At 34.0% G+C, this 26,011-nt stretch overlaps 1 protein-coding gene across 1 annotated transcript; it reads left to right on the top strand.

Moving 5' to 3' along the window:
* Positions 1-1,182: 1,182 nt before the first annotated feature.
* On the top strand, positions 1,183-26,011 carry LOC123720689 (pyrokinin-1 receptor-like). The gene is made up of 5 exons (XM_045677400.1): positions 1,183-1,282; positions 17,492-18,340; positions 23,012-23,232; positions 24,614-24,728; positions 24,937-26,011. The coding sequence occupies exons 2-5, from the start codon at positions 17,554-17,556 to the stop codon at positions 25,128-25,130; spliced, it is 1,317 nt and encodes a 438-aa protein (XP_045533356.1). The 5' UTR covers positions 1,183-1,282; positions 17,492-17,553; the 3' UTR covers positions 25,131-26,011.

The following is a 26,011-nucleotide window of genomic DNA, read 5'->3' as shown; positions in this document are numbered from 1 at the left end:
TTCTTTTTTTTTTACTGTCCGACTTTCGAAAGATCTATCTGGAGCTCGAGCTCGTGTCTGATAGGCAGTCTCAAATGTAAAAAGAATATATTTCAATTGGCGTTTTGATTTCAAAATTATGTTGTATTGTGTTTAGAAAACTGTAAGGTTTTCTGAGTAAAGGAAAATCAAGCATTGTTAGCCTCGTAATCCGAGCGTGCGTTTCTGAGGTAGCGGATCACGGATCACGGCTGTGTACAAATGAAATTTTCTTTCTTTTTGCACAAACAACAGTTCATAAAAGGAGTAAAACGTGTGTGTTTCAGGTAAAGAAATCCTTGAAGTTGTAGCGCCACTGGGTTTCGTTAGGATGACTTATGCTAGTTTTAAGCCAGGAAAATATTAAACTTGTAAACGGTGTTGACTCATCCCTGTGGTCGTAGCTCCAATCCATGGCGTTGCGGTAATGGACTTTATGTCTATGTGCTCATCTAAGACTTGTTTGTATGCTTAAGAAAACATCGTGAAGAAACGGGCACGTCTTAAACAAATTGACGACATATTTCAGACAGAAGGCTCACTCATAGAGATCAAAGAAACGGATGAAACCACAGGCAAATTGAAAGATGGGCAAATGTGTAAAAAATGTAAACGAACCAATTATAATCTCGTATCAATCAGCAAGCCTCTCTCAAGAGTCTCTGAAAGGTGAAAAAATTCTGTAGTAAAGAGCAAGAAGGCGTACGTAAAGTATCCAAGAGTTCTCTTGTCAAAATCTAAGATATTCATTATACGAGTACTATGTGTGACATAAACTTCCCTAAAATTGTCTACATAAAACTCGTTATGTCGACTTTACCCAATTATTAGTTGCTTATTTAGAGCTCCTATGATATTGATTCAAACTGTAATTGGTTTATTTATCAAAAACAAACCTCGATCAGAGATGCGCATCAAACGCATTGTTTAGTATGAGATTGCGCCTTTTTTAAATCATTATCAGATTCAAAGCATATGTACATTATACGATTTTTGTTATTCTCTACTTCTGTGGGTGAAGCGTAATTCAACTCTTCGTCTAATAACGGTCGATTAATGTGATTTATTCATAAATTGCACGTTTATTTTGATTCGTTTGTTTATTAGTTGATGGCAAAAACAAGGTGCGCAGGTTTAGTCAGTTAACGAATGGTTTCGAGTTGAGTTGCACGTAGTGAGCGCGAATGTAACTTTTCCAAGTGTCACGTAATATTTTATTTGGATTTTCGTGTTAAAGGATTGTATGGAATAATATTTTTTCACTGTAAGTCCCATTTTTTATATGAGATTAAACTAACTTCTGGAACATTATTAATAAATATTAATGTTCATTTAAAGGTATAGTGTAAATATTAAATAAACAGACAATTAGACGATATAAGATTATGTGAAGACTAAAACGATACAATCAATAATTTTATTACAGCGTACCTACTTAGTACATATTAAACGTACGAAGATTTTGTAAATCGTTTTAGTCGGCCAGTTACGAATCCATCTAATACTAGGCGTTAGAAACAGCGACTTAAACTGATAATAAACGTATACAAAATGTTAGAATTTATTTAAACACAACAGACATCACCATTTACAACAATCACTCGACTTTTTCCTATTCGTAATTACAAAAGTAAGCTGGATAATTTATCATTCAAATTAAAATCAATCAAATATTCATGTTTTTTTAATAATTATGATATCCAACCTACCTTCGGTAACCAATCATTACGAACAACAACATATACCAGTAAATAAAAAGTATTTGACGAATTTATTTACTTAACTCGACGTTTCAAGTACTTTTCATCAATCGTGGTTAGCGCGGTCTGCCGAGCTCTTCGTTTAAGTTCTATTTAAAAGTGTTGTAGTCACCATAGACAAATAAATATAACCTTTTTAGTAGCATAACTATTTATTATTATTAAAACAATTCTCATCGCGTGGCAGATACTTTCGCAAATCGTGGCGTAATTAAATAATCATTTAATACATATACATTTAGACATTCTTAAATAACGCAATTTGGTGAAACTAATTATTATTTAATCCTTCTATTTTCTTCACAACTTTCTTGTTTCTATCCCAGGGTTTGAGAAGGTAATTTTTGCCCCCTTGACAATGGTGATTGGAAACGAAATATGCAATAATTTTATCTTTATTAACATTCTCCTGGTTCTGACTACTCCTTGTTGATATAGTGGCTGATAAACTTCCACAAAAAAATGGATAGATTTTAATTAAACTGTCACTTTTCCATAAGCTTCAGAAAAAAAACTTTTGCTTGAAGGCGTTAACGTTAGGATTAATTTTAAGTTGGATAGTCCATCTATCGAGAAACTACCATCGCCCTTGGACTGAGTTCAGATCGGTGGATATCCAGTATAAATATTCCAAAATTAAACAGCCAATATATTAATTTTTTTTACGTAATTTAACAACTTTATTATATATAATAACCACCTAATAACTGCTCTTTGATCATAACATTGCATTAATTGTTTGAAAAAACTGTTTTCAAATACCTTTTTCTTCCATTTACAACTTTGTTTGCTCCCTTATAAGAAACTTAAAAGTATATAAGATGAACTTCAAAACAACCCTAAAGTGAAACTAGTCGGAAACATTTATTCCAAAATTCCTTAATCAAAAGGTTAAGAGCGTTAATTATTTATACTAAAATAGTAAAGCAGTATTAGCATTATGGCTTTGCATATTTTATTTTAAGTAAGATACAAGACTACACAATAATTATTTAAGACTATACCAGTCTTAAATAATCACTGTCAATGCCTGTAATACACAACAAGCCGACGTATTCTACCTATGTTTATGAGTGCTATGGGATTTAATTCCTTTATGGTTTTTATTCAGATATAAAATTGTAACTGTTAGATGTCTGATGGAGAGCAATAACAAAAAACTTTCAGAAAAACACTTTTTGAACGGATTAAAGCTATGTTTTATTATTAAAACTTATAATAAATTACATAATTCTAAATTTTAAATTAATTAAATTTAGATATTAATAAATAATTTTAAGTCACCGTGACCATGCACGCTGAAAAGCACGCGAAACGTCGGTAAAAAATGTAAAATTTAGAATTATGTAAATAATTATAAGTTTTAATAATGATAAATAGCTTTAATCCGTTCTAAAAGTGTTTTTCTTAATGTGCAAAAGCTATTTTAACAAAAGACAATACTAAAAAACTTTCATTTCTTCATAAAAATACTCGAAGATAAAACAATCAGAATGGCACATTTTCGTACGTTTTTAGTTTTAAAGAGAAATTATGTTTCACATAAAATGGTATCAATATAAATAAAAATGTTCTTTTACTTTTTGTATAATACAAATGAAAACCAATAATATAAATAGCTATGCTTAGTCATAAAAACAGTTAAATTTGCATAACAGCTTTATTGGAAATAAAATAGCAAGCTGATTGAAAAATTACACTTCTTTTTCTATTAACAAGTTAATTTGATTGAAATGTGACACTAGCAATTAGGTTATTCTAATACCGCAGCAGGTAAAAATAATAATTTACTAAAAATTTAGAGATTTAAAAAAAAATAAACAATTATATTTTCCTTGATTTAGCCAGCTCTATGAACTATTGACGGCTTAATTTTTTTATGAAATGTTGACAATTGTTAAGCTGCTATGCTCATTCAACTAGTTTTACCTTTAAAGTATAGATAATAAAACTCGGCATGTTGCAGTACAAATGCCTAATGTTAATTTTTTTCTGGAGTAAAATTTAAAACCATATTGTATAATAGTATATACTATTTACCTACTATATACACATATATACTATTAAGTTCTACGAGACATTTCCATTCTCTAGTTAAATAGTACGTAATTGTCGAATCGATAACCTGCGTTTTCGGTATGGCTAAAGCTGAGGAGTCCTGAAACACGAGTCTTTGTTTTATACCGAGCCGTTATTAAAAAGTAATATTTTAAGGCCTTCAGGGCTTTAATATTGAAGGCCTTCTTTTAAAATATTACGTTTTCCTATCACATGATGTACAATTTTATCTCATTATTTGTAAATTATTTAATGCCAAAAAGGATTTTTTATTTTTCCCATATTATATATATCCCATTATTATATGAAATGAATCGCGCGAAAACTAAGAGCATTACGGCGGCAGAGAGATGAGGATGCGACGCGCTGAAAAGCAAGCATTCAAAAGAAAGCATAAATATGTATTTTATTAGAACCTGCTTAGTGCTTGATGACATTAAAAAAAATCCTTAGATTAAGTAAATCCATACATTAGAAGTACTTAATCTATACTTTTTGTATATTATGGACAGGTTTTGAAAATTGTTAATTAAATTCTTTTAGAATAGATTGAAACTATAGATTTATAAAATATTTAATTTTACGTGAAAAAAAGTTCGTAGGCTAACACATAGATGGCGTTTTAAAATTAATTTTTAGTTAGCCCTACCTAGCTTACGTTCAAAAGACACGTGTATAAATTTTACAAGTGTCGTTAATGAGATATAGTATTTTGAGTGAAGGAACTTTTGTTAGTTAAAAAAAATAGATAAAAACAATTTTCCTGTGTTACAAAGCATTGCTTTTAGTCGAAAAAACGACTATGGAAGCCAAGGCTTGGCTTGTTAAACATTTTTCGGACTCAGCACCAGGAAAATTCAACATTGAGAAGTAGTTTGCTAAGTTTAAAGAAGGCAAAATGAGCACCGAGGACAATATAGTAAGCGCGGAATGGCTGTTACCGACGAAAACATCAAAAGGTAGAAGTGAAGTTAAGATAGCTCAAACCCTAAGGAAGGAACGTGTTAGACATATTCTAAATGAATATTGGGTATGCGAAAAAGATATGAACAGATTCAAATCACCGCGTACCTCAATGCCGCGCGAGCTCATAATCGATCGATAATAATAACGAAGTGATGATACTGAGCAGTGTTTATAGCTATTCAATAGTAATAAAGAGTTGGCCCCTAGCAGCTGGTTCCTGTTCACAGACCTCAAGACAGAAATTTTATAATGAAAAGGTAATCACCGAAATTAGAAATTATTTTATTGTACATCTTTAAAAGTAAAAAACATAAAATTAACACATTGGATATATCTACAAAAAGTTACACTGATAAAAAAACAAAACAAAACATGACAGCAGAATGTTATTTAAGTAGACAATATAATACAAAATTTATAAATCAGGTGAACGACAAACATACTAGTAGCGATAATAAAGAAGAAAGATACAAGGTTTAGGGCTTCAATAGTTGTTTTAACCTATTCTTAAATGAAGCAGTAGAGGAGTGCAAAAAAAGATCTATATTAGTAGCAGAGTCCAAAGTAGAACACATCCTGTGAAGAGGAGGAACCGGAACCCAATGTTGGTTCTGAGAGTCGGAAGGTTAAAGGTTCTATGCGAGCGTAGAGTTCTGGCAGGAACATTGAATGTTATGAGTTCGAGAAATTTTTTTTCTTTTGTACAGCCTCTAGTTGTGTGACATATATAGTAGTATGGATTCCAGATTGGACAAGCGTATTCCAACTGAGACTGCACAAGCGTCTTATAGAGGTGAATGTATGTTTTACTTTTATTTAAGAACTCGAGCCCAGTACTTTACTTAGAAGACTTAGAATATACCAATCTTTTAAATCGATAGCTTAGACAATAATTACGGAATTCTTACAGGTATTCATGTAGGATTAAATAACTGTGCCCGAATAAGCGTTCCATAAAAGCGAAAAATATTGGAATTAAATCTTAAATATCAAACGTTTAAAAAATTGTAGAGAACGTAATAATTCGTTTAATGATTTATAGTTTTGTTTTATAGTTTTTTTTTATCGCATTAAACTATATTCTCTTAGGATATTCTATATTTCTATAGGTTTGGAAATCACAAAAAAAATTCGCCTATAAGTAAAAATTAAAAAAAAAAACAAATAGAGGCAGCTGTGTGACGTTTAAACTATGGAACGTTTATAGTGTACAACTTTAAATGAGCATGAATGAATTAACGACTATGTTTTTAATATTACAATGCCTAGATAGTCTTAAAGCAAAGCGAAATATTATTTTAAATTATACAATTCATTTAAGGCCTCATTACTCCACCTTCGAAAACTCGTTATCATCTTGTTTGCTAGAATACTAAATGTTTACCTTAAAAACAATTTAAATCTTATATTTACAGTCCGAAATTGAGCAATAGAATGTAAAGTATTAATGGAATTGTATATTATTATCTTTGTTCGGTGGATTGTGTACTTATTATGTTATGTTGAATCAAAACACACAGGACGCAGAAGGTCGTGGAAGGACACGTGAGGTTATATTACAGATTATAAATATAGACCTATGTGATACAGATAACAACACTGTGTTTTTTTGTAAATACACAGAAATAACATATTTTCGTTATTAATTTTACTGCATTTTTGAAATTGAAATTCCATATTATATGTAATTGAAAAATATTATTGATCGTCTCATTAACATTATTAGTATATGGCTCACTTTTACGACCATTAGACTCATATAACATTCGTTTTTTTATAGCATTGAAAGAAAAAGCATAGACTACAGAACAGGATTTTTATTTAAATAGAGAAAATAGAATGTTAACAACAGAACTAAAAAATCATAAAGCTAGGTTTTTTCCCAAATCTACACAGCAATAAGGCCGATAGGAGGAAAATAATTATAATACTCATTGCGTATAATAATTATAATAATACTTTGCTATTTCAATAACACAGGTATTTTAATAATTCCTGACTTGTTAGCTTTAGATTATAAATTCAAATTTTGTTTTTTTATGTAGTTTTTGATGATATTGAATGTTTTTGAATATCAATTATGTTCTCCGGTTTAATTTGAGCAGCTTAAATACGAGGACGCCTTAATTATTACCTACATTTGTTCCACCACTACCATAGTAGTACTACTACTATATAGTAGTATTTTCTCTGCGTTAAATTTCTGTATGATATTTTTTTTTTAATTTCGGTAATTTTTGGGTAATTCTAACACCATCAAGGGGGTTAGCAATTAACGAAGTTTGTTTCCGTACAATCCATGCATTTTGCCTAAAATATAAAAAAGTCTTTACGACGACGATTATAGTATTGTTATAAGGAACGTCACCCGTGAATAGTATAAAAGTTTATAAAAGGTATTTACACAGCCGCATTACCAAGAAAATTTCTCTACTAGTTGACTCTCTTACTAATATGTATATTTTATACTCTAGATATCCATCGTCCAAATAATCATCCAATTTTAGGCACGGAAACATAATTAATGTGAATATTCATATATAAATAATAATATCTAAGAATATATAAATGTATCATTAGCTTTATTTATTTACCTTTGAAATAGGACCGAGTCAACTGCCAACTCCATAAAGTTTTCCAGCTAATGATTGTGATCTTATTAATATACCTTTAAATTTGTTTTGACATTTAATTCGTTTAAACTCTCGTCAAACACAAGTATTTAAAAAGTTTGAATAAATCATTAAAATAAAGGAAATGGTGTGACAAGAATATGTGTACCTAGGGAATGTTGTAGCAGTAATAAACACGATATAAATGGTGGTATATAGGAGAATTAATAACAGATGGAAAAGGTTTTCTTCTCTTGGTGAGGTAATGAGAGACATATCATTAGAGCCCATGAAACTTAGAATAATGGTTTACATATCGTGTATCCATCGTGTCTACCATGCCTAACCTGCCAACCAAACTAAATACAGTGAAACTCCATGCAACTCGATTTAACGAGGGCCTCCCTAAAGCGTCGAAATCAATTGGCTTTGGTTGGTTTAGGTTGTCTTCCATACAATGAAACTATCTACGTACCATTATACCCACCCTCAATAACGACAACAATATACTAGTACTATATGTAGTACTTTTTGAGTTGCTAAAATTAGTAAAGACTGCGCAGCTATGTACGTTCTTTTGCCGTTTTTTTATCGTAGCCCGCAATAAACTCGACTGTCAGCATCATGCATACGAAATTTCTAAGAAATTCGTATGTATGATATTTTGTTTACAAATTGCTTGCAGGTGTAGACTGTTGGTAACCATGATTAATAAGACTTGGATTATCTACACGTATTTCTTCTCGCCATTTAACGACAACTCTGTAACGCTATTAAATCCACAGTCTCTTCAGTGTCGTTATATAGAGTTTACACTGTACTTACAAAATAAAATAAATGTATGCAATGTATAGCTTAAAAAGAAGCATTGTAGAAATAAAAAAATATACGGTTAAGTTAAATACCATAAAAAGTAAAACTTTGTAATGTAAAAGTTGAAAATACAAGTTTGCGATAGCAATTATATAATATACGTATACGTTACTATATAATATAATCTCTTCTACATGAGCTTATGAACATAAAATTCTTTATTATTAACACGATATTTGTTCATCATTTTGCGTCAAGTATTTATAAGTCACTGTTGTCAATTTAAGTGTAATTAGGAGTTAAAGATCAAATTTGATTGCAAATTATGGTGTAAATTACAATTCCGCTTATTGCCATTATTTGTTTTTACATCATCTTAATCTTAAAACATTCGTTGATTCTTCAGGGAAATCTTCTATCTTTTTTTTTTTTTGAAGAAGGAATCTCGCTGTTGGCCTTAAGGGCCTTTACAGCTCAGCTCGGGCTGTTTTGGCGAGCGTAGCTCGGCCAGAATGGCGTTTTATCCCGCGGCTAGCGCAAGGGCGTCTCCTGTGAGACTCGAACCTCGGCTTGGGCCGTCGCGGGGCGGTCAATCGCCTGAAGGGCAGGACGGAAGCTCACTGTAGTGAGCGAAGTGCGAAGTAAAGGTCCTCGCCTTCCCCGGTGAAGGCGGTTTTTTACCCTAATCTTTGATTGGCTATTTTTATTATTGGCCGCGCGGGCGGCATTTAATTTATTGTTTGCTACAGTAATTGGATCGTCCGGATCCGTTAGTATGTGTCGGGGCCTCCTACGAGCCTTTTTTGTCGGGAAGGGGTAATAGTTGATGCTATTACGCACCAGCGGATTGGGATGGTGTTTAGCCTTGTCAAAGTGGCGTGTGGACGCCAACTTCATCCATTGGGCTATGGTAGGGAGCTCCAGGTCGTGGTGGAGATCGACGTTTCTCACATAGAAGGGCGCACCGGTCGCGATTCTCATGAATCGCGACTGAAGCACCTGTAGCCGGTGTATATAGGAGGGGGCACAATGCGCAAAGACTACGCTAGCGTATGTCATGCACGGTCGGATGCAGGCCTTGTACAGGGTGACCTTGTGTCTGAGAGACATTTGACTCCTTTTATTTAGGAGGAAATGAAGGCGAGAGAGGACAAAATGGGCCTTCTTGCGAACGGCGGCTATGTGCTTTCGGAAAGACATGCCGCTATCGAGCGTGACTCCTAGATATTTAACGGACTTTTGCCATGGAATGGCTTGCCCGTATAGGGTTACCTCTGTCTTGAGGTGAAATTTATCCCTAGCGATAGCACCGGGGTTGCCCCTGGCAAAGAGAACTGCTACGCTTTTCTCGGGATTTATTTGGAAGCCCCATTTCCGAAACCATTCGCCTAACGACGTGGTAGCGGTCTGGAGTCTGTCCACAATGACACCTCTATCTTTATGGGTGGTATAGAGAGCGGTGTCATCGGCATAGAGGGCTAGCTCCACATTGGGAGCCCTAGGGATGTCGCCGGTATACAGCGTGAACAGAAGGGGCGAGAGGACCGAGCCCTGAGGGACTCCGGCCATGATGGGGCGAGGAGACGATAACGTTCCTTCTACGCGATAGCGCATTGAGCGGTCGGACAAGAAGTCGTGTACGATACGCACGAGTCTTAGTGGCACATTAAGGTGGTAGAGCTTGTAAACCAAGCCGTTGTGCCAGACCTTGTCGAAAGCTTTCGCTATATCGAAGAAGAGCGCACCCGTGGCTCTCGGTTTCAGGGAGCTATTCATCCCGGAGAGGATGTGCTCCGTGATTCGATGGACTTGATGAACGCACGAGTGGGCCGGCCTGAAGCCAAACTGCTCATCGGGAATGAGCCCCTTATCTAGGGCAAAGTCTAGGAGGCGCTTTTTAAGTACCTTCTCGTAAAGCTTGCTAAGCATATTGAGAAGGCTGATAGGGCGGTAACTGGTGGGGTTGTTACGGGGTTTGCCTGGTTTGTGAATACCAATGACAATGGCCTCTTTCCACTGCGCCGGGAAGGTGCAGTTTTCAAGGAGGCAATTGAAAATGGACACTAGTAGGCATATCAGATGGGGAATCTTCTATCATGAGTTGATAATGTTTTTATGTAAATAAAATGCTGTTCAAAGCTTATTTACTAATTTATTACTACTTAAATAGCCTCAATTAATAATTATATAATTACTTTCTTTAATGCAAGAACAATCATATTTTGCACTTACGTTCTAAAGGTTGTAAACATATAGGGCAATTGGCAACGAATACTTGAGATACTATATTCATTTTGGTTAACCTTATCATAATATAATTCTATGGTTACTAGCGTAAAAACTAGGCCTAGCCTGGCTCTTAAACGTCATTCCTTCCAATGTCATCAACAAATTGGTTATTGTTTGTCATTAGATGTTTATTAAGTTTAATGAAAGTAAACCTATATAAGTTGTTGGAATTGATTAGTCCCTAGTAAATGTGAACTTCGACATAGATTTTTAAGTTTACTGGATGAGAAACTTGAATACGAGATATGAATTTAGTGCATTTATTTATGTAATTATGGAAACTAATATTTAGTGTTAAGATTTTATATTTAAACTAAATAATGAACAATCTTAGGGACTGAAGTTAGAAGTTAACTTAAACTAGTTTTTTTTAAATTTCTCAACCAGTTTTATTTGACATTGGTAGATATTAAGGGGGAAAATTCAGGATTTTATTCAGCTTATATAGCTTACAACATGGGGCCTGTATAAAATTGGAATATTTGTATATAACTTATTTTAGTTTGAATAGTGGGACAGATCAGAGATATGCGTTCGTCTATTTGCGATGCCATCATCATAAATTAATTTTTGGTGTTGATAGATAATTTATATTTATACATAATTATATTTTTTTATGTATCTGACTTAAGATGTCGCATTCTGAATAAAGATCGACAGTAACTTTGAGTAATTAGACCTTGTCTTTGTTGGACTTTGAATAAAGTCGTCTAAAAATGGCGTGTGTTTGTGTGTGAACAATTATATTGAATATAAATAATGAAATAGTTTATATAAATCCGTCGGATAAATATTTGCTTTTCATATTTTTATCATAGATAAACGTAGTGTAATGAGTAGAATTGCTATTACACTTTGCAGAAGTGAGATACTGTTAAATTATAGTTAATTAACGTGAGACCTATTGATGACAAAGTATTAACTGGTTTTCCCTAGTAGAAGTGACATGCTGTATTTTCCGGTTTCAGCCAAATGGGCAGGCACGACCTCACAGAAAAAGGGCGTGAAGTGATGCAATAGGTTTATATTATTGTTATATAACCTGACAACAATGGTTCCCACAATTACCCAAATACCAGATATCGATGGCCACAGACCATCTTTGTTGGGCCTTCTGTTGACCTTACATCCAGAGAACTACCAACTCGCCGTCGACCCTCCTGGGTTCGTCGGATAATTGCGTGGTACAGAGTACTAGCACGCGTCCTCCACAGATCCGCTTTGTGGGCTGTCGCCCTAATCAGCACGAGATTAGGATGTGGTCTTTCCTGTCGCTGAAGTGGTTCTGCAGGTCATGAAACCTTTTATTCCATTTTCTGCAGTGCCAATCGGTTGCAAGTCACAGCGCTGGTTTAAACGTTCTTACAAGGTAGCCATGCGTTGAAAGCGAGAATGCTTTACAGCGTGGGCAGAAGCGGCGACATCCCGTGATACCAGCGAACTTAAAAATACATAGAACTGTGCCTCCAGGTCCTTCAAACAGGAGAATACTAGGGCAAAACAGAAGACATTGCCATATTTCGAGAGAGATTGGCCTGCCTAAAAATAGAAGACTTGAATCTTCTGGTCTCTCACCAAGGGAATTTCTGGCAGTCCTCCATTCCACCTCCATGATGACTCACTGGCCCACACCGCGAAAACGAAGGCCTCTTGTGACTTGGTCACCACGGAAAATTTCGCGGTGTGATACTTCGATGAGATGTTGGGTCACTTTGCAGCTTCTACCGCATTTACCACAGTGAGTGTTCAGAGCGTTTGTTTGGATCATTACCTGCAACTGAGTTTTATCATCGGACGTCGAGGTAGACGTACGTACGTTCCACGCGTATCACCTGGACGTCCATCATTGCGCAACTGAGGTTTTTGCCACGCACCACCACTATGTGGAACCTGCCCACTGAAGTATTTCCGAAGCAATTCGACTAAAGGTCCTTCCAGACAGGAGCATAACAATTCTTAAAAGGGCAACGCACTCGCGAGCGCTCTAGCATTGGGAATGTCCATGGGCGGCGGTATCACTTAACATCAGGTCACCCTCCTCCGTTTGCCTCTGTTCTATAAAAAAATATGTATGTATTAATACAAATATACGCACTTTGTTTTAATTAATTTAATTTTATGAAACCGTGAATGTTACAAAAAATATATAACAAAATTTTTGCATATCTGAATATTTTGAAGTGTCAGTTAACGAAATCAGCCAACATTAAAACAATAGTTAAATTAAACAAAAAATCTATTTAGAATAGCACAACCTAGCAACTTCATTGGTCATATAATAATTAATCTGCTTCGGGTGACCTGCATTAACAATTGTGCAATATTACTGTAATAATTTGTAAAACAATTGAATGCTGATTATAATGCACATAGTCCGTGTCTATGCCTAAACAGTTTAAAATTATCGCATATTTAGTCATTTGCCGCGTGTATGGTAATAATAATTTCGAATTAACATTTCAACAACCCCGGTTCGCACATATTGATCTACAAATGTAATTTATATAGTTATCCGTTATGATTGTTAGGTCCCGGAGGTACGTATGTATGCACATAATTATCTTACTAGATTGACATCTTATTAGAGACATGAAAAATTATCTTATTAGATACTCTTATCTAAAAGATTTTTACTGTTACGAGTCCTCGACCCTTTTTTCGGTAATTCATTAAGTTTAAACGATAACTTGAGCTATTCGATTATTTCACTATTCTCCATTAGGAATCTAAAAAGGATATATATGTATGTATGTGTGGATTCAGTTTCCGCACTTAGACGCTCAATAGGTCCATTGTGCGTAAAAATCTAAAAAGGATTATCGTTGTCGTTTTGTAGCTATATTCCGCCGTATGTAGATATATATTTTTTAAGTTAATCTACAATTAATTTAAGAATTATTTATTTATACTTTGTTACGTACGATGTTAAGTGATACTGCCGCCCATAGACACGGAATTTTTTGTTACATGAAAACAATCGCTTCCAAAACACCAGATATACGTTTATTGATTTAACACCCTAATTCATTAGCGATATTTAGAAACCACTTTACCGAAGTGTTCCACTGTTTGTACTAGGTACATGCGCCATAGAATATACCTATTAAATATTTAATTAGATAAATTACAAACTAGAGCAGTGTTGGCCTAGTAGCCTCAGTGTGCGACTCTCATCCCTGAGGTCGTAGGTTCGATCCCCGGCTGTGCACCAATGGATTTTCTTTCTATATGCGCATTTAACATTAGTCCGAACGGTGAAGGAAAACATCGTGAGGGAACCGGTTTGCCTTAGACCCAAAAAGTCGACGGCGTGCGTCAGGCACAGATCACCTACTTCGATTAAGAAATTGTCTTGGAACAGTTACAGAAATCTGAGACCCAGACCTAAAAAGGTTTTAGCGCCATTTATTTTAAATTGCAATTTTTTTTTTAATAATACGATATTTACAGTGCTCCGTTCACTTCCATTGAGATCCAGATATAGCCATTTCTTGTTTTACTGACAAAGATGGTAGCTAGTCTGTTACGTTTAAAGTGTTGTTTGTGCTAGACTGCAAAAGTTTCTATACCTGTGGTTGGTCCTATGTTCAAGTTAGTATTACTCAAGATAAGTGGTCTGTTCCGCATATTAATGCTATGGAATTATCTCCATAGAAGTCACTAGGTGTCTTCTACTAGATATTGATTGAAAGATTCAACAAAAACATAACATTGATATTGTTGTTTGTAATTAATAATAAGTAATAAAGGACAAAATTTAACACAAAGTTTATTAACCGTGTTTTTTGCTAATCGTACATTGTATCTTTATTTCTTAGAATATAACTTGTAAGTAATGTTGTGTCGTACTTAAGAAAATTATTGAAAAAAGGGCCACCTTTGAACTTGTTTTAAAGTTGGTCGTGACACTACTTAATTTAAATACAATACACGCTGACTCGTAATTTATCGGTTAAACCCACATTTTGTTAAGGATTGTACTCAAAGATGTGGAATCTTAGATCGTTATACTGGAGATTGTTATTATAAATGCAAAATTATCAAAGCAGTAATAATCGCGGTTGACAAACAAGTTTCTTGATTGTGGTCATTCCATACCTCGTCTACGAGTTGTCGCTACGATTGTAACTTTATAAGTTTACAACACTTTGTCCTAAGTGTTGGATAGTTTGATGCTTGAGGGAATCCAATTATACAGAAATAATTTTTCCATGCCAAGTGTTGCGTTGTTACTCAATTTATTTGGTTTTGTAGAAGAATTTGGAGTGTAGCGAAAGCATAGAGTTATTTGGAGAAAATTTACTGTATATAGAAAAAAATAAACTGCGAAATTTGATTTCCATATAACAAACAATTTAAAGTCTAAATTGTGTCAGGAAGCAGCAAAAATTTCATTCATTAATAATGAATTTCCAGAAACTCAGAAGGGATATGAAAATTACATTTGGTGTATCATGGAAATGTTTCATAATGTTGTAAATATCTATATGTAATATAAATCAAACCGAACTAATAATGAAATGTTGAAATTCACCGCGCATTTTCGCCTAGGTCCCATTGTGTTGGATGACCTTATTATGCGTGTAATCCATTAAAAAAAATCGTTTGTATTCCATTACTTTCTTAATTTTGGGTAAAACGTACGAAAAAATCTGTTCGTCCATATTCCAATAGGGTTTGTTTTTAATAAACATCCCTAACTTGTAATTTCCTCAGATAAAATGTCCCAAATTTGGACCACAAAGTTTTTAAAGACGTGTCTATGTAACCGTTGCCGTTGCTAGGCAACTATCCTAATCATGACTATTCACATTCGTGACAATGTGACCAACGGCTATGAATGTGTCGTGATATGTGATAACAAGTATTTAACATCGCCGATTATTATTATATATTATAATAGTAACTGAATTATTAACCCAAAATTACTTTTCGTATTTTTAACACTCATAATAATGTGATATTAATATTAAAAATGGATACATAAACTGCGAACCTATATAAAAAGGCTTAGATTACATGACTATTGTAAATTGACCACTTCGAGGCCATGTGCAGGAAATAGTTAATGATTTAATAAGGTTTGTACATATCTATCGCTTATTGCTTACTATAATTATGCCAGGTTTCTAAGCTGACTATCAGTCGCTATTGTCACGAGATTTTTTATAGACAGTAAAATACTCTACCATATATGTATAATCGTCTATTAGACAGTGATTTCTATTTAATTTCCGTTGGTTTTAATGGTAACTGTCATATATTCTTATAATGATAACCATTCTATGTTCCATACGTCACCAAAATATTAAGTACTTATTGTTAAATAAATTTTACACTAAACCATCCGAACCTTAACTTAAGTGTGGGCCTAGTATAGGTATATAATTAATTTTCTTATATACAAATGAAGTAGTAGTACATATTTATTTCTTGTATATCCATCACATGTATTTACGCATTATTTATTATCAAATATTTGAATACCTGTTTGCTTACAAATCCTTTTCCATTACCTCATTTTGCGCGCGTTTTTTTATTAATTGTGGTTATTGGCGAAACATTTTCTAATAATTATGATAAATACGTATGTTATTACGCGCCTTGTAAATATATTAGACTAATGACATCTCTAAAATATATAATCGGAATATTTAAAAAAAAGTATTGAGTAAATAGGATCCTTTAGACATCTGTTATTATTAAATCTAATTGAGTCTCAAGAGATCTGCGTTTGATACGATATCCTATGAAATGAATATTTTCTTTATTAATTTTATCTGTAATTCATTACGTATTTTATAGCCGTTTTAAAAGTTTTCAGTGTTCCGTTAAAAATATATTGAAGGTTGTATGGCGGCGTATATTATAATTGTCGGCAATTCAGATTATCACATGAGTAAATACGTAGTATCATCTAACTCTAGGCCTGATGAAGATTGAAACGATGGTTGATATGCTTAAATCGAAATATAATAATTATGTTATTTTAATTTGTCTATAATTGTAAATATTCACGCTAACTCTGTAGCTATGTATCTCTATTATATTTATACCTTATCCTACGCATAGTCTCGGGTACAAGCTTCCGAATAAAAACAAATGTTATGTAAACGTTGATATAAACCTCGGCTTGGTCAATCGCCTGAAGGGCAGGACGGAAAGTAAAGTTAATGGACGGTAAAGTTTCTAAGGTAGGGAGTTGTCTACAGATCTACTTAACCGATTTTAAACATACTTTTACCAATAGAAAGCCACGTTATGTGTAAGTGTCGTAAGCCGAATTTTACGTAGTAAATTTTCAAAGTATGAAGAGAAAAAGGTCGAAACGGTCAAAACGGTTCTACGAACACTGCTGTAACGATGAGAGATATACGAGTCAGTTCTAGAGAAGAGTCAGCGACTGTCCTCAGCCGCGTCTATATGTGTGTTTGCGCTAACTGTGGACTGGGCACGGAAATGATTGCCGCGTTGCCCAATATCTAGAATGATTTGTGGAGAACGTTTAGGTAAAATTTTCGATAGGTTATATTATACGCATCATCGTGTAGAGTTGTTATTAAGAAGCCGTCTATGAGCATCTCCAATTCTAATGTAATTTATATAATGGATAGAAAACGTGATAGTCGTTTCTATGAAAACTATCTCATACATTTTCATCGCTTGTTATTCCATGGTTAGAAGTATATCGTATTTAACTGACACTATTGCAATAAAATACCTTAGCAATCCATTTGTTTACAACTACTCTATTTAGCGTATTATATTTTTTTATTACGAATAAATTTAAAATTTAAAGTACGTTAAAAAAAATAACGTGTCGAGTTCCTGGAATTATATGAAAGATAATGTAATACTTGAATCGAGTTGTAATAATTCAAAACATAAATGTATTATTTACAAGAACTAACCTAAAACCAAAAAAATTATCAGTGTGGTTTAAATATAATATATAATCTATTTCCTTTGTTTCAGATTTACGTCAAATATTTATGATGACAATTTTTTTTCGGAACAAAAGATAAATTGAAAATACAATGAGTTTCATCAACAATGAAACGAACGTCACTCTTAATATATCGGAAACTTTAGACCCCACGCACATTTTTGGACCGCAACGAGATTCCTTACTCATAGTTATTCCGATAACAATAATATACACTGCTACTTTTGTCACAGGGTTGTTTGGAAATATATGTACATGTATAGTCATAACGCGTAACAAAAATATGCACACAGCAACAAACTATTATTTATTTAGTTTAGCAATATCAGACTTGCTTTATTTAGTTAGTGGCATGCCCCAAGAAATGTATTCAATATGGTACAAATGGCCCTACGTGTTTGGGGAAACCTTCTGCCTGGTCAGAGGTTTAGCTGCCGAAACATCAACGAATGCTAGTATTTTAACAATAACTCTCTTTACAATCGAAAGATATTTAGCGATATGCCACCCATTCGTTTCTCACAAAATGTCGAAACTCTCACGAGCAATAAAGCATGTTATCTTGTTGTGGATTATATCGCTTGCACTGGCGTTACCCCAGGCGCTTCAATTTGGCATAAAAATTCATAAAGGCGTTACGATGTGCCTACAAACAAGGGTGATTATTAGACATTCCTTCGAATTGTCTACGATATTTTTATTTATTGCACCAATGCTTGTTATAACAGTCCTTTACTCGCTAATTGGACTTCGATTGAATAAATCAAATTTTTCAAAAGGAGTAACGGAGAAGAAAATACAAAAAAGCAAACGAGTGATTCAGAAAATCCACAGGAAAAATAGTACTCAGTCGACTAGGCGAGTTGTAAAGATGTTGGGTAAGTTTAAAGAGGACGAATGTTTTTTACGTATTTCTCTTTACAAACAAATAACTGTATAAATATGTCTGTATTGTCTTTTGTTAACATGGCTTTTACACAATAAGAAAACACTTTTTAAATAATTATAAGTTTATAATAATAATACATAGCTTCAATCCGTTTAAAAAGTGTTTTCTTAATTGTATAAATAATAAAAAATTAAAATAATCCCGTTATTTAATCATGAATAAAAAATTATAATATACAGCTTACCTATTTTAAATTATTTTTATCTTGTAATCCTATATCCTTTAGTTCCGTAGATCGGAACCCCTTCACGGGTAAAGGCCTCCTCCAGCCTTTTCCAACTGACTCTGTTTATGGTTTTCTCCATTCGCTTCCTGGTCCTATCCATGTAGTTGTCTTTAAAGTCCACCTTTTATCTGTGTTTCTTCCTATATTGAGCCCCGCCCATTGCTTCTACTTCTACTTCTGTTTAAGGGCATAATGTAAGGCATCTATCACTTTTGTTTTTCGCCTTATTATTTCGCTTTTTATTTTAAGATCTTTTCTTATTTTTAGTACGTTCCGGCATTTTACTCGTTTGGTTTTTTTTTTTGGTTGTATGTCCACGTTTGGCAGCCGTATGTGAGAGTAAGTTAGATACAAGCCTACTCAATCCCTAGACAATTTTCTTAAGGCGAAGGGGAATTTGCCCTTTTAAGATTTTAACATATTCAAGAGGCTTTCCGTTTTCCTGCAATGTTTGTAGCAACCGCGCAGTTGTCATTATTTTAGTTTTGTTCTCGTTCATTTTAAGGCCTACTTCTTCACTTTCTTCGTTTAAGGTAACTATCACCTTTTCAAGTTCCTTACTTGTTACAGCTAACACGACAATATCTCCGTGAATATGAGTTGTGTAAGTCGATCCTGGTTAACTCTTATCCCTCCTGCCTGTTGAGGTTTTCGAAAATTTGTTATAGTATCACTATGAACAGCTTGGGTGAGAGGGCGGTATTCTTGTCTCACCCCTCTACCAATCGGTATATCTGGACCGCGTGTCTTTTGTTCGACTTTGCTTACGCTGTGATGATTTCCATTACTCCTACTTAGTTCTTGTTTATGTGGCATTTATTAAAGGGTAGTATTTAAACAAGCTTCTTTTTAATAGCATTATTTGCGTCTGAAAATTTAAGTTGCCTTCTAAATTACTAAGTCAGCCACAATATACGCGCGTCTAAATAATATTATGTTAGCCAATATTATATTCTATGTAAGCTACTCTAAATATAACGGCAACATGGTGGTTATTTTTTAGCATCTAAATTTGTGACATGCAATCAAGTAAAAAACTTCTAAAATATTAATATATGGCACCTTAAAACTTATTCCATTAGCTTCAAATTTTATAACTCAGTAAGTTTAAAATGTAACTTATGCTACATTCATGGATCCTCAAGTTTACCTAAAATTATCATGAAATTGTATATTAAAGCCACTATTTACCTAAGAACTATTGAGGGAATATAAAAAAAAATATTTTGTTTTTCTTATAATAATCGGTGTATTAAAATATAATATAATAAATAAAGGTGAGATACGCGTATAGTAACGTAATCAAAAGTGAAAAAAAAACATTATTGAAATATGAGTGCGGCTCGCGCCTTAGTTGGCTTTCCACGCTTTCTTTTCATTCCAAGCGGTTGTGCCTTTGCCTCTAATGGCGCTGTTGCGAATTTCAGTCTTATTGCAAGGCCCACCACATGCTTGCAGATGTACTTGCGATAGAAGTCTGGACAATCACAGCAACCAGTAATCCAGTCAGTCTGATTGTTTGGTAGAGTTACTTTCCAAAATGAAAAAAAAACTTTTTTATATTAGTCAAAATGCTCAAATTTTTTCTCAGCTTGATTATTCTTCAACGAGGCTTTGCATGGAATTAAGTATGTGTTGCTGGCTGGTGTTGATTGTACAATTCTTATTTTGGTATCAGTTTTGGCCCATTGATAACCTGTTGTCCAATCAAGTAACTGCAGTTCAGGTTGACTCGCGAAGGTTTCTTCTGTTGCTTGTTGTGACCAGCTATTAACCATTTCCTCTGCCACGATTAAGAAACGGGCTAACGGTATACGCTCGCGGAGGGTGTTGTGGTCTTTTATAACTCTGTTAAAAGACTGCGTTGTTCGTGGCCGGTGATACTGGTGCAGCGCCCAAATACCAGTTTGGGTTTCTTACGAGCCATTCTTTTTTAAAATATGTGAAGAATGCTTTTTGGTCTTTCCATTTCTTTAAAAACAACTCTGATGCAGCAGAAAACAGCTCAAAAGATGTAGCTGGTTGCAGTGCATCAATATCTTCCAATATGTGTTTCCGAAAATTCTTTCCCGTGGTTTGGTCCAACTTAGTGCAAATTTTCTTCTTGGCGTGAGCCCAGCAAATTTTCACTATCGTTTCAGCTCCAAACACTTCACGAAACGCGTTCTGAATACTTTTTGCAGCGTCGCAAATAAGGATTTTTGGTTCATAAGTATGAGAAAAAATTGACAAAAGATTGCTCTTTAATCCTTGAAACATTGTCTTGAAATCAGCCTTAGATTCATTTGTAGATATGGTCAAGCAAATTGTATGAAATTTTTTGTTTTTATCGGTGGTTCCCACTATCAATACCGGATACCCCTGCCAAATTAACTTATATGTTGCATATGCATGCAAAATGTCAGCGGCAATACATTGTTTTAACAAGTTCTTTGTTGATAATACGATGCGAAAACTAGGTGAATCACTTTCCAAAATATAATAGACTATCACAAAAACTTCGTTCTCGTTTTCTGGCACGTTAGTGTGTTCAGTTACCTATTTTTCCAATTCTCCTAAGGAAATAGTGGAAGGTCCATATTTGATGCGCCGGCAATCTGCTAAATAATTATAAAGCTGCCGTTTTGTAGGTACTTTAAGTTCAGAACTTTTTTCAAACGCACCAAGATTGATTTCGGCTTTAGGTGGAGCTCATACAGTTTGTTGATTTCAGATTTGGTTTCGTAACAAATACCGTAATCGTAGTTGCTCTTAATAGAATCATGGTCATGCTGGCAATCTGTACGATAAAGACTAATAACACTGCCTCTGTATCCGCCTCAAATAGCAAATATATTTCTGCAGCACACTGTACCCCTTTACGTGGTACTTTGTTGCATCTATAAAACCGTTTCTTCCCGTCCATGGTATTGTGTGTAGTGCGTATTGCCCACGTATTGTCTGCACTCACAGCTGCTTTAGCGGAGCTAAATCTTGAAAATTTTATTTGAAATATCCAGCTCTTAGATTCACTTCGCTTATTTTTCGACAGCTGACCTTCTTCTTGCGATTCTTCGTCAGAACAGTACAAAGGTACTTCGTTATTGTTTTGAGACGTCATATCTAATTAAAACTTAGAGAAAACTTTAATTTAATTATAGATCAAACATATGCAATACAAACTCATAAACGCACGAACGGTAATAATCAAAACAAACACGGGTAAGGTGTAGTCTGTGCATGAATCGAATGTCGCGCTCTGATTGGTGCAAATGGCCAGTCGCTGTCATCTGTTGCACTCGCGCCAAATCGTAGGTACAGAGGCTTTTTCACGAAAAAAGAATATGAATTATTATTTTACGAGCTAAGTTATAATATATGATGTTGTCTATTGAAGCCCGAACGATTACAAATTGAGGAGCTTGTATTGAAGCTGTAAAGCGAAAAATGTTGATGAGTTGTAAAATCCGTGGCTGAGTTAGTAAATTTCATGGCAAGGTATAAATCAGAAGGACAAATAAAAATAACCGTTGATATTTATTTGATGTTGATTTTAAAATATTTAGTTGGCATTGTAAAATAGACAAATTAGTTTATTATAGGCTAATTTATTTTGCCGTTGCTTAGTTATAAAATTTAAAGTTAGACCACGTGGCCAAATAATAATTCTGCGGCTGGACTTATAATTTCTCTTTATTAAAAGCCTCCCAAAAAACCTCGTGTCTCCCTTCCTAAAAAATATTGTGTCAAACGCTTTCGCATAATCGATAAAAGCGATGTAAAGTGGCTTGTTAAATTCCCTATATTTCTCCATTATTTGTTGCAGTACCTGTATATTGTCCGTTGTAGAATATCCCGAGAGGAACCCGGCTTGTTCTACTGGCTGATGGATATCGATCGTCGGACCCAGTCGGCTTTGTAATATTGACATGAATATTTTATACACACTTGAAAGAAGACTAATCGGGCGGTAGTTCGAAATGTCTTCAGGGTGTCCTTTCTTACATAGAAGTACTATGTCAGATTTCCTCCATTACTTCGTCAAATAACATAGGATGATTAGAAATAAGACTTTCTTCCTTCCATTATATATAATAGATTATTTATTTTCACTTCTATGTGCATTACGCATACCCTTTTAAATAATTGGTTTAAAATATAACACAAAATATTAGAAATGTCCTTTTTTATGACTATGGAATAGATTTATATTAATTTAAAATATTAAAGCACTTGTTATTGCGTGTCGACAAGTAATATTTCCCTTTTTTATACAACACGGAAGTATTTATAACACTTCAATATACAAGTACCTACTCTTATAACTATTTATCTCATGACTTCGATACTTATAGCCAAACAATTCTATTCTAATGATTTAATTTTCTTTTCTAGTGGCCGTAGTTATAGGATTCTTTATCTGTTGGGCGCCGTTCCACGCACAAAGGCTCGTCGCAATCTACGGAACAGCTGAGAATCACTTAGCAAAATCGTCTCTGCTGCTGTCAGCTTATCACTTCTTAACATACACTTCTGGAGTCTTTTACTACGTGTCGACCTGCATTAATCCCATATTTTACCACATAATGAGCAACAAATTCAGGGAAGCATTTAAGGTTAGTTTTTTCTTCGTAAAATTTAAAAATTTAATAAAATAAATGAATCATATATTTATATAAATAAAGTTTTGCTATTGAAGATATTTCTCCTTAACTATTTATCGGTGCGTGATCAAGTAATTATTTGAATGTTGAGTATCTTAACGTTATAACTAATTTTCTTATTGTTCGGTCTTCATTACTATTCAGTAATTAAATGAAGTGCCTGTTTTTAAAAGCCCTAACCGATACGTCAACTTGCTACCTTCAAACTGCTCTATCCTCCACTTGTCTCAGGGCATTAGGGATGTTGAGACCTATAATTGTCTTAGTTTGGTCAAATCATGGAGTAGGCCAAGTCAAATCATTGACCCCGACTTCGCCTGCCGTTACTCCTCCCTACTAGTTTGTCGAGACTATCTGGTACTCTCCGGGCAATGTGGCCAAAGTAGGTAACCCGTTTAAAAATGACAGTTAAGAGTCTTATGGTGAACTTTTGTTTATTTTGAATGGACTTATCAGTTCTTTTTGCAATCCATGGTATTCGGAACCTTCTCCTCCAACACCACATCTCGGATACCTCTATCTTATTGCAGTCCGCTGCACGAATTAATCAGGGATCTGATCCACACAAAATATGAAAAATACCAAAGTACTACTCTGGGTAGTATTTGATACGTTTCTGTTTTGCCATATTTCGGTAAATTTGATCCTTGATTCTGTAACCATTTGTGCATCATGTTTCAGGGACATCCGTTATTACTAACGGATTCCGCGTCACATTCTCCGCGTTTGCTTAAGATTTAAATAATACATTCTACCCAAATACATACATTCTAGGCCCGCCAGTTTTCCAGACCAAGTGAGGAGTCCAGCCCGATCAACTAACATGACTTTTGTATTTACCCTATAAGACCGACCAATTCGCATCCCTGTTGTATGGCAACCTCTTTGCGGTTTGAAAGGCACCGACTCTACGTCGTCGCCTACCCTAACCATTGACTTTTCATTCTCATATAGGCTGGCAATCAATTCTACTTAGTGTTCTGAAACTCCCATCTCTAAGGATTTTCCAAAAGTAATAAGGGCAAACACATATATATATATGAGATAAACAAACATAATACATATTTTCTTTTATTAACATGACTTTTACACATTAAAAAAAACACTTTTTTAAGGGATTGAAGCTATGTATAATATAAACTTATAATATTTTACATTTCGTTTCGTGAAACATCGGGAAATATTTAAAATTATGTAAAATAATTATACGTTTATATTATACATAGCTTCAATCCGTTAAAAAAGTGTTTTCTTTAAACATAATACATATAGGCTACTCTCATATTGTTGGCTTGGAAACTGATTCCCAAAGTAATCCGTTAACACATTTCAGGTTACAATAGCCCAGTGTTGCTGTCGGGAGACAACGAGATCAGTTACGAAGCGGTGTTCATATACAGCTGTACCATTCTCCCGACAACCTACATCAAACGGATCGATGAACTCTGGTATCATATTTGTGGTTACACCTTAATAATTTGTTGAAAATACTTAACTTTTAATTTAAATTCGTGATTCTATTATAACCTGGACTTAGTGGCTTCCTCACAATGTTTTAAATGTATGGAATGTATGTAATAATTTTGTATCGATAAATCCATTGGTGCCCTATGCGCGGAGTTGAGGAACACTACCTTAATATAATATGCATTTCAGGTTCCTTCAAACAGCAGCTGAGTATAAAAGAACTGCAACCAGAATATACCTGTACCAAAGAAAACATTCCAACCTCCCGAGTTTTTAAAGTTTGTGAGAAATGTAAACGTACATTTTCTGTTCCCTCTCTGCTGGAGCTTAAAAGTTGTAGCCATAAAGGCCATACTGATACACAAATTGCTAATAGTGCTTAATCAGTATAAAATAATATAGGACTTTATTGAAATAATTAGTGTACTCGAGATTAATTAGTTCGATTTGCAGGTTTGTTATGTGATTGTAATGCATAGAAAATGGAACACAAGTAGAAATGTTAAAGAACCGACTGTTTCGAGACTAGTTTGTTTAAAAAACTTATATCTGCTTCGAGTGCTTTTACCGTCGGCGTTTTAGTTCATAAGAGACTACTAATTTTTAATGGCATCTACTATTGGATTGTTGAGTTGAATAATATTAAATTTAATTTTTTTTCTCTATAAGCCTTTAGCTATATTATGATCTGCCATAAAAAAATAATTCAGTTTTCGTTACTGATTTTATAATTCGTGCATTATTACTTTTAAAGTTTTAAGCAATGCATTATTCTGTAGGGGTCCCATTACTTAACATAATGAACGTTATCGCCTACATAGTACATTTAAGAAATTAATTTTTCTTTTCACTAATTTATTATTTATCCTTAAAATACATTTTGAATACAAGGACTCCAATAATTCAATGTATTATTATTATTAACCTTTAATTTCAGTTTAAACTTAATTTTTATATTTGAATATCGCACACAAAATAAATATCAAAGAAACTCAACGATTATAAGCCATAGAAAAAACATAACTATTTAAGTTTAACTATGACTCTGTATGACATCTTTATTATATACATTGAGATAATTATTATTTTTTCGAACCTTAGGTAGTTGCAGGGTGTATAGGTACATATATTTTAGCGAATAATTAGAACTGTTTTAATTTATATCGACATTTTACATTTGAAATTTTATATGACACGACGTTGTTTCATTTACGGGTCTCACTTACTTATCGTTACATTAAACCAAATATATTATTGTAAGGTA

Source organism: Pieris brassicae, chromosome 2, assembly GCF_905147105.1.
Source record: "Pieris brassicae chromosome 2, ilPieBrab1.1, whole genome shotgun sequence".
Classification (NCBI taxonomy): domain Eukaryota; kingdom Metazoa; phylum Arthropoda; class Insecta; order Lepidoptera; family Pieridae; genus Pieris; species Pieris brassicae.
This window is presented reverse-complemented; position numbering and strand designations above follow the sequence as displayed.

Bases quoted from the DNA above. Each gene is read 5' to 3' on its own strand.
- LOC123720689 (XM_045677400.1), top strand. From the start codon at position 17,554: ATGAGTTTCATCAACAATGAAACGAACGTCACTCTTAATATATCGGAA. The intron at 23,233-24,613 runs GTTAGTTTTTTC...AACACATTTCAG, and splicing joins AATTCAGGGAAGCATTTAAG to GTTACAATAGCCCAGTGTTG. The intron at 24,729-24,936 runs GTATCATATTTG...TATGCATTTCAG, and splicing joins AAACGGATCGATGAACTCTG to GTTCCTTCAAACAGCAGCTG.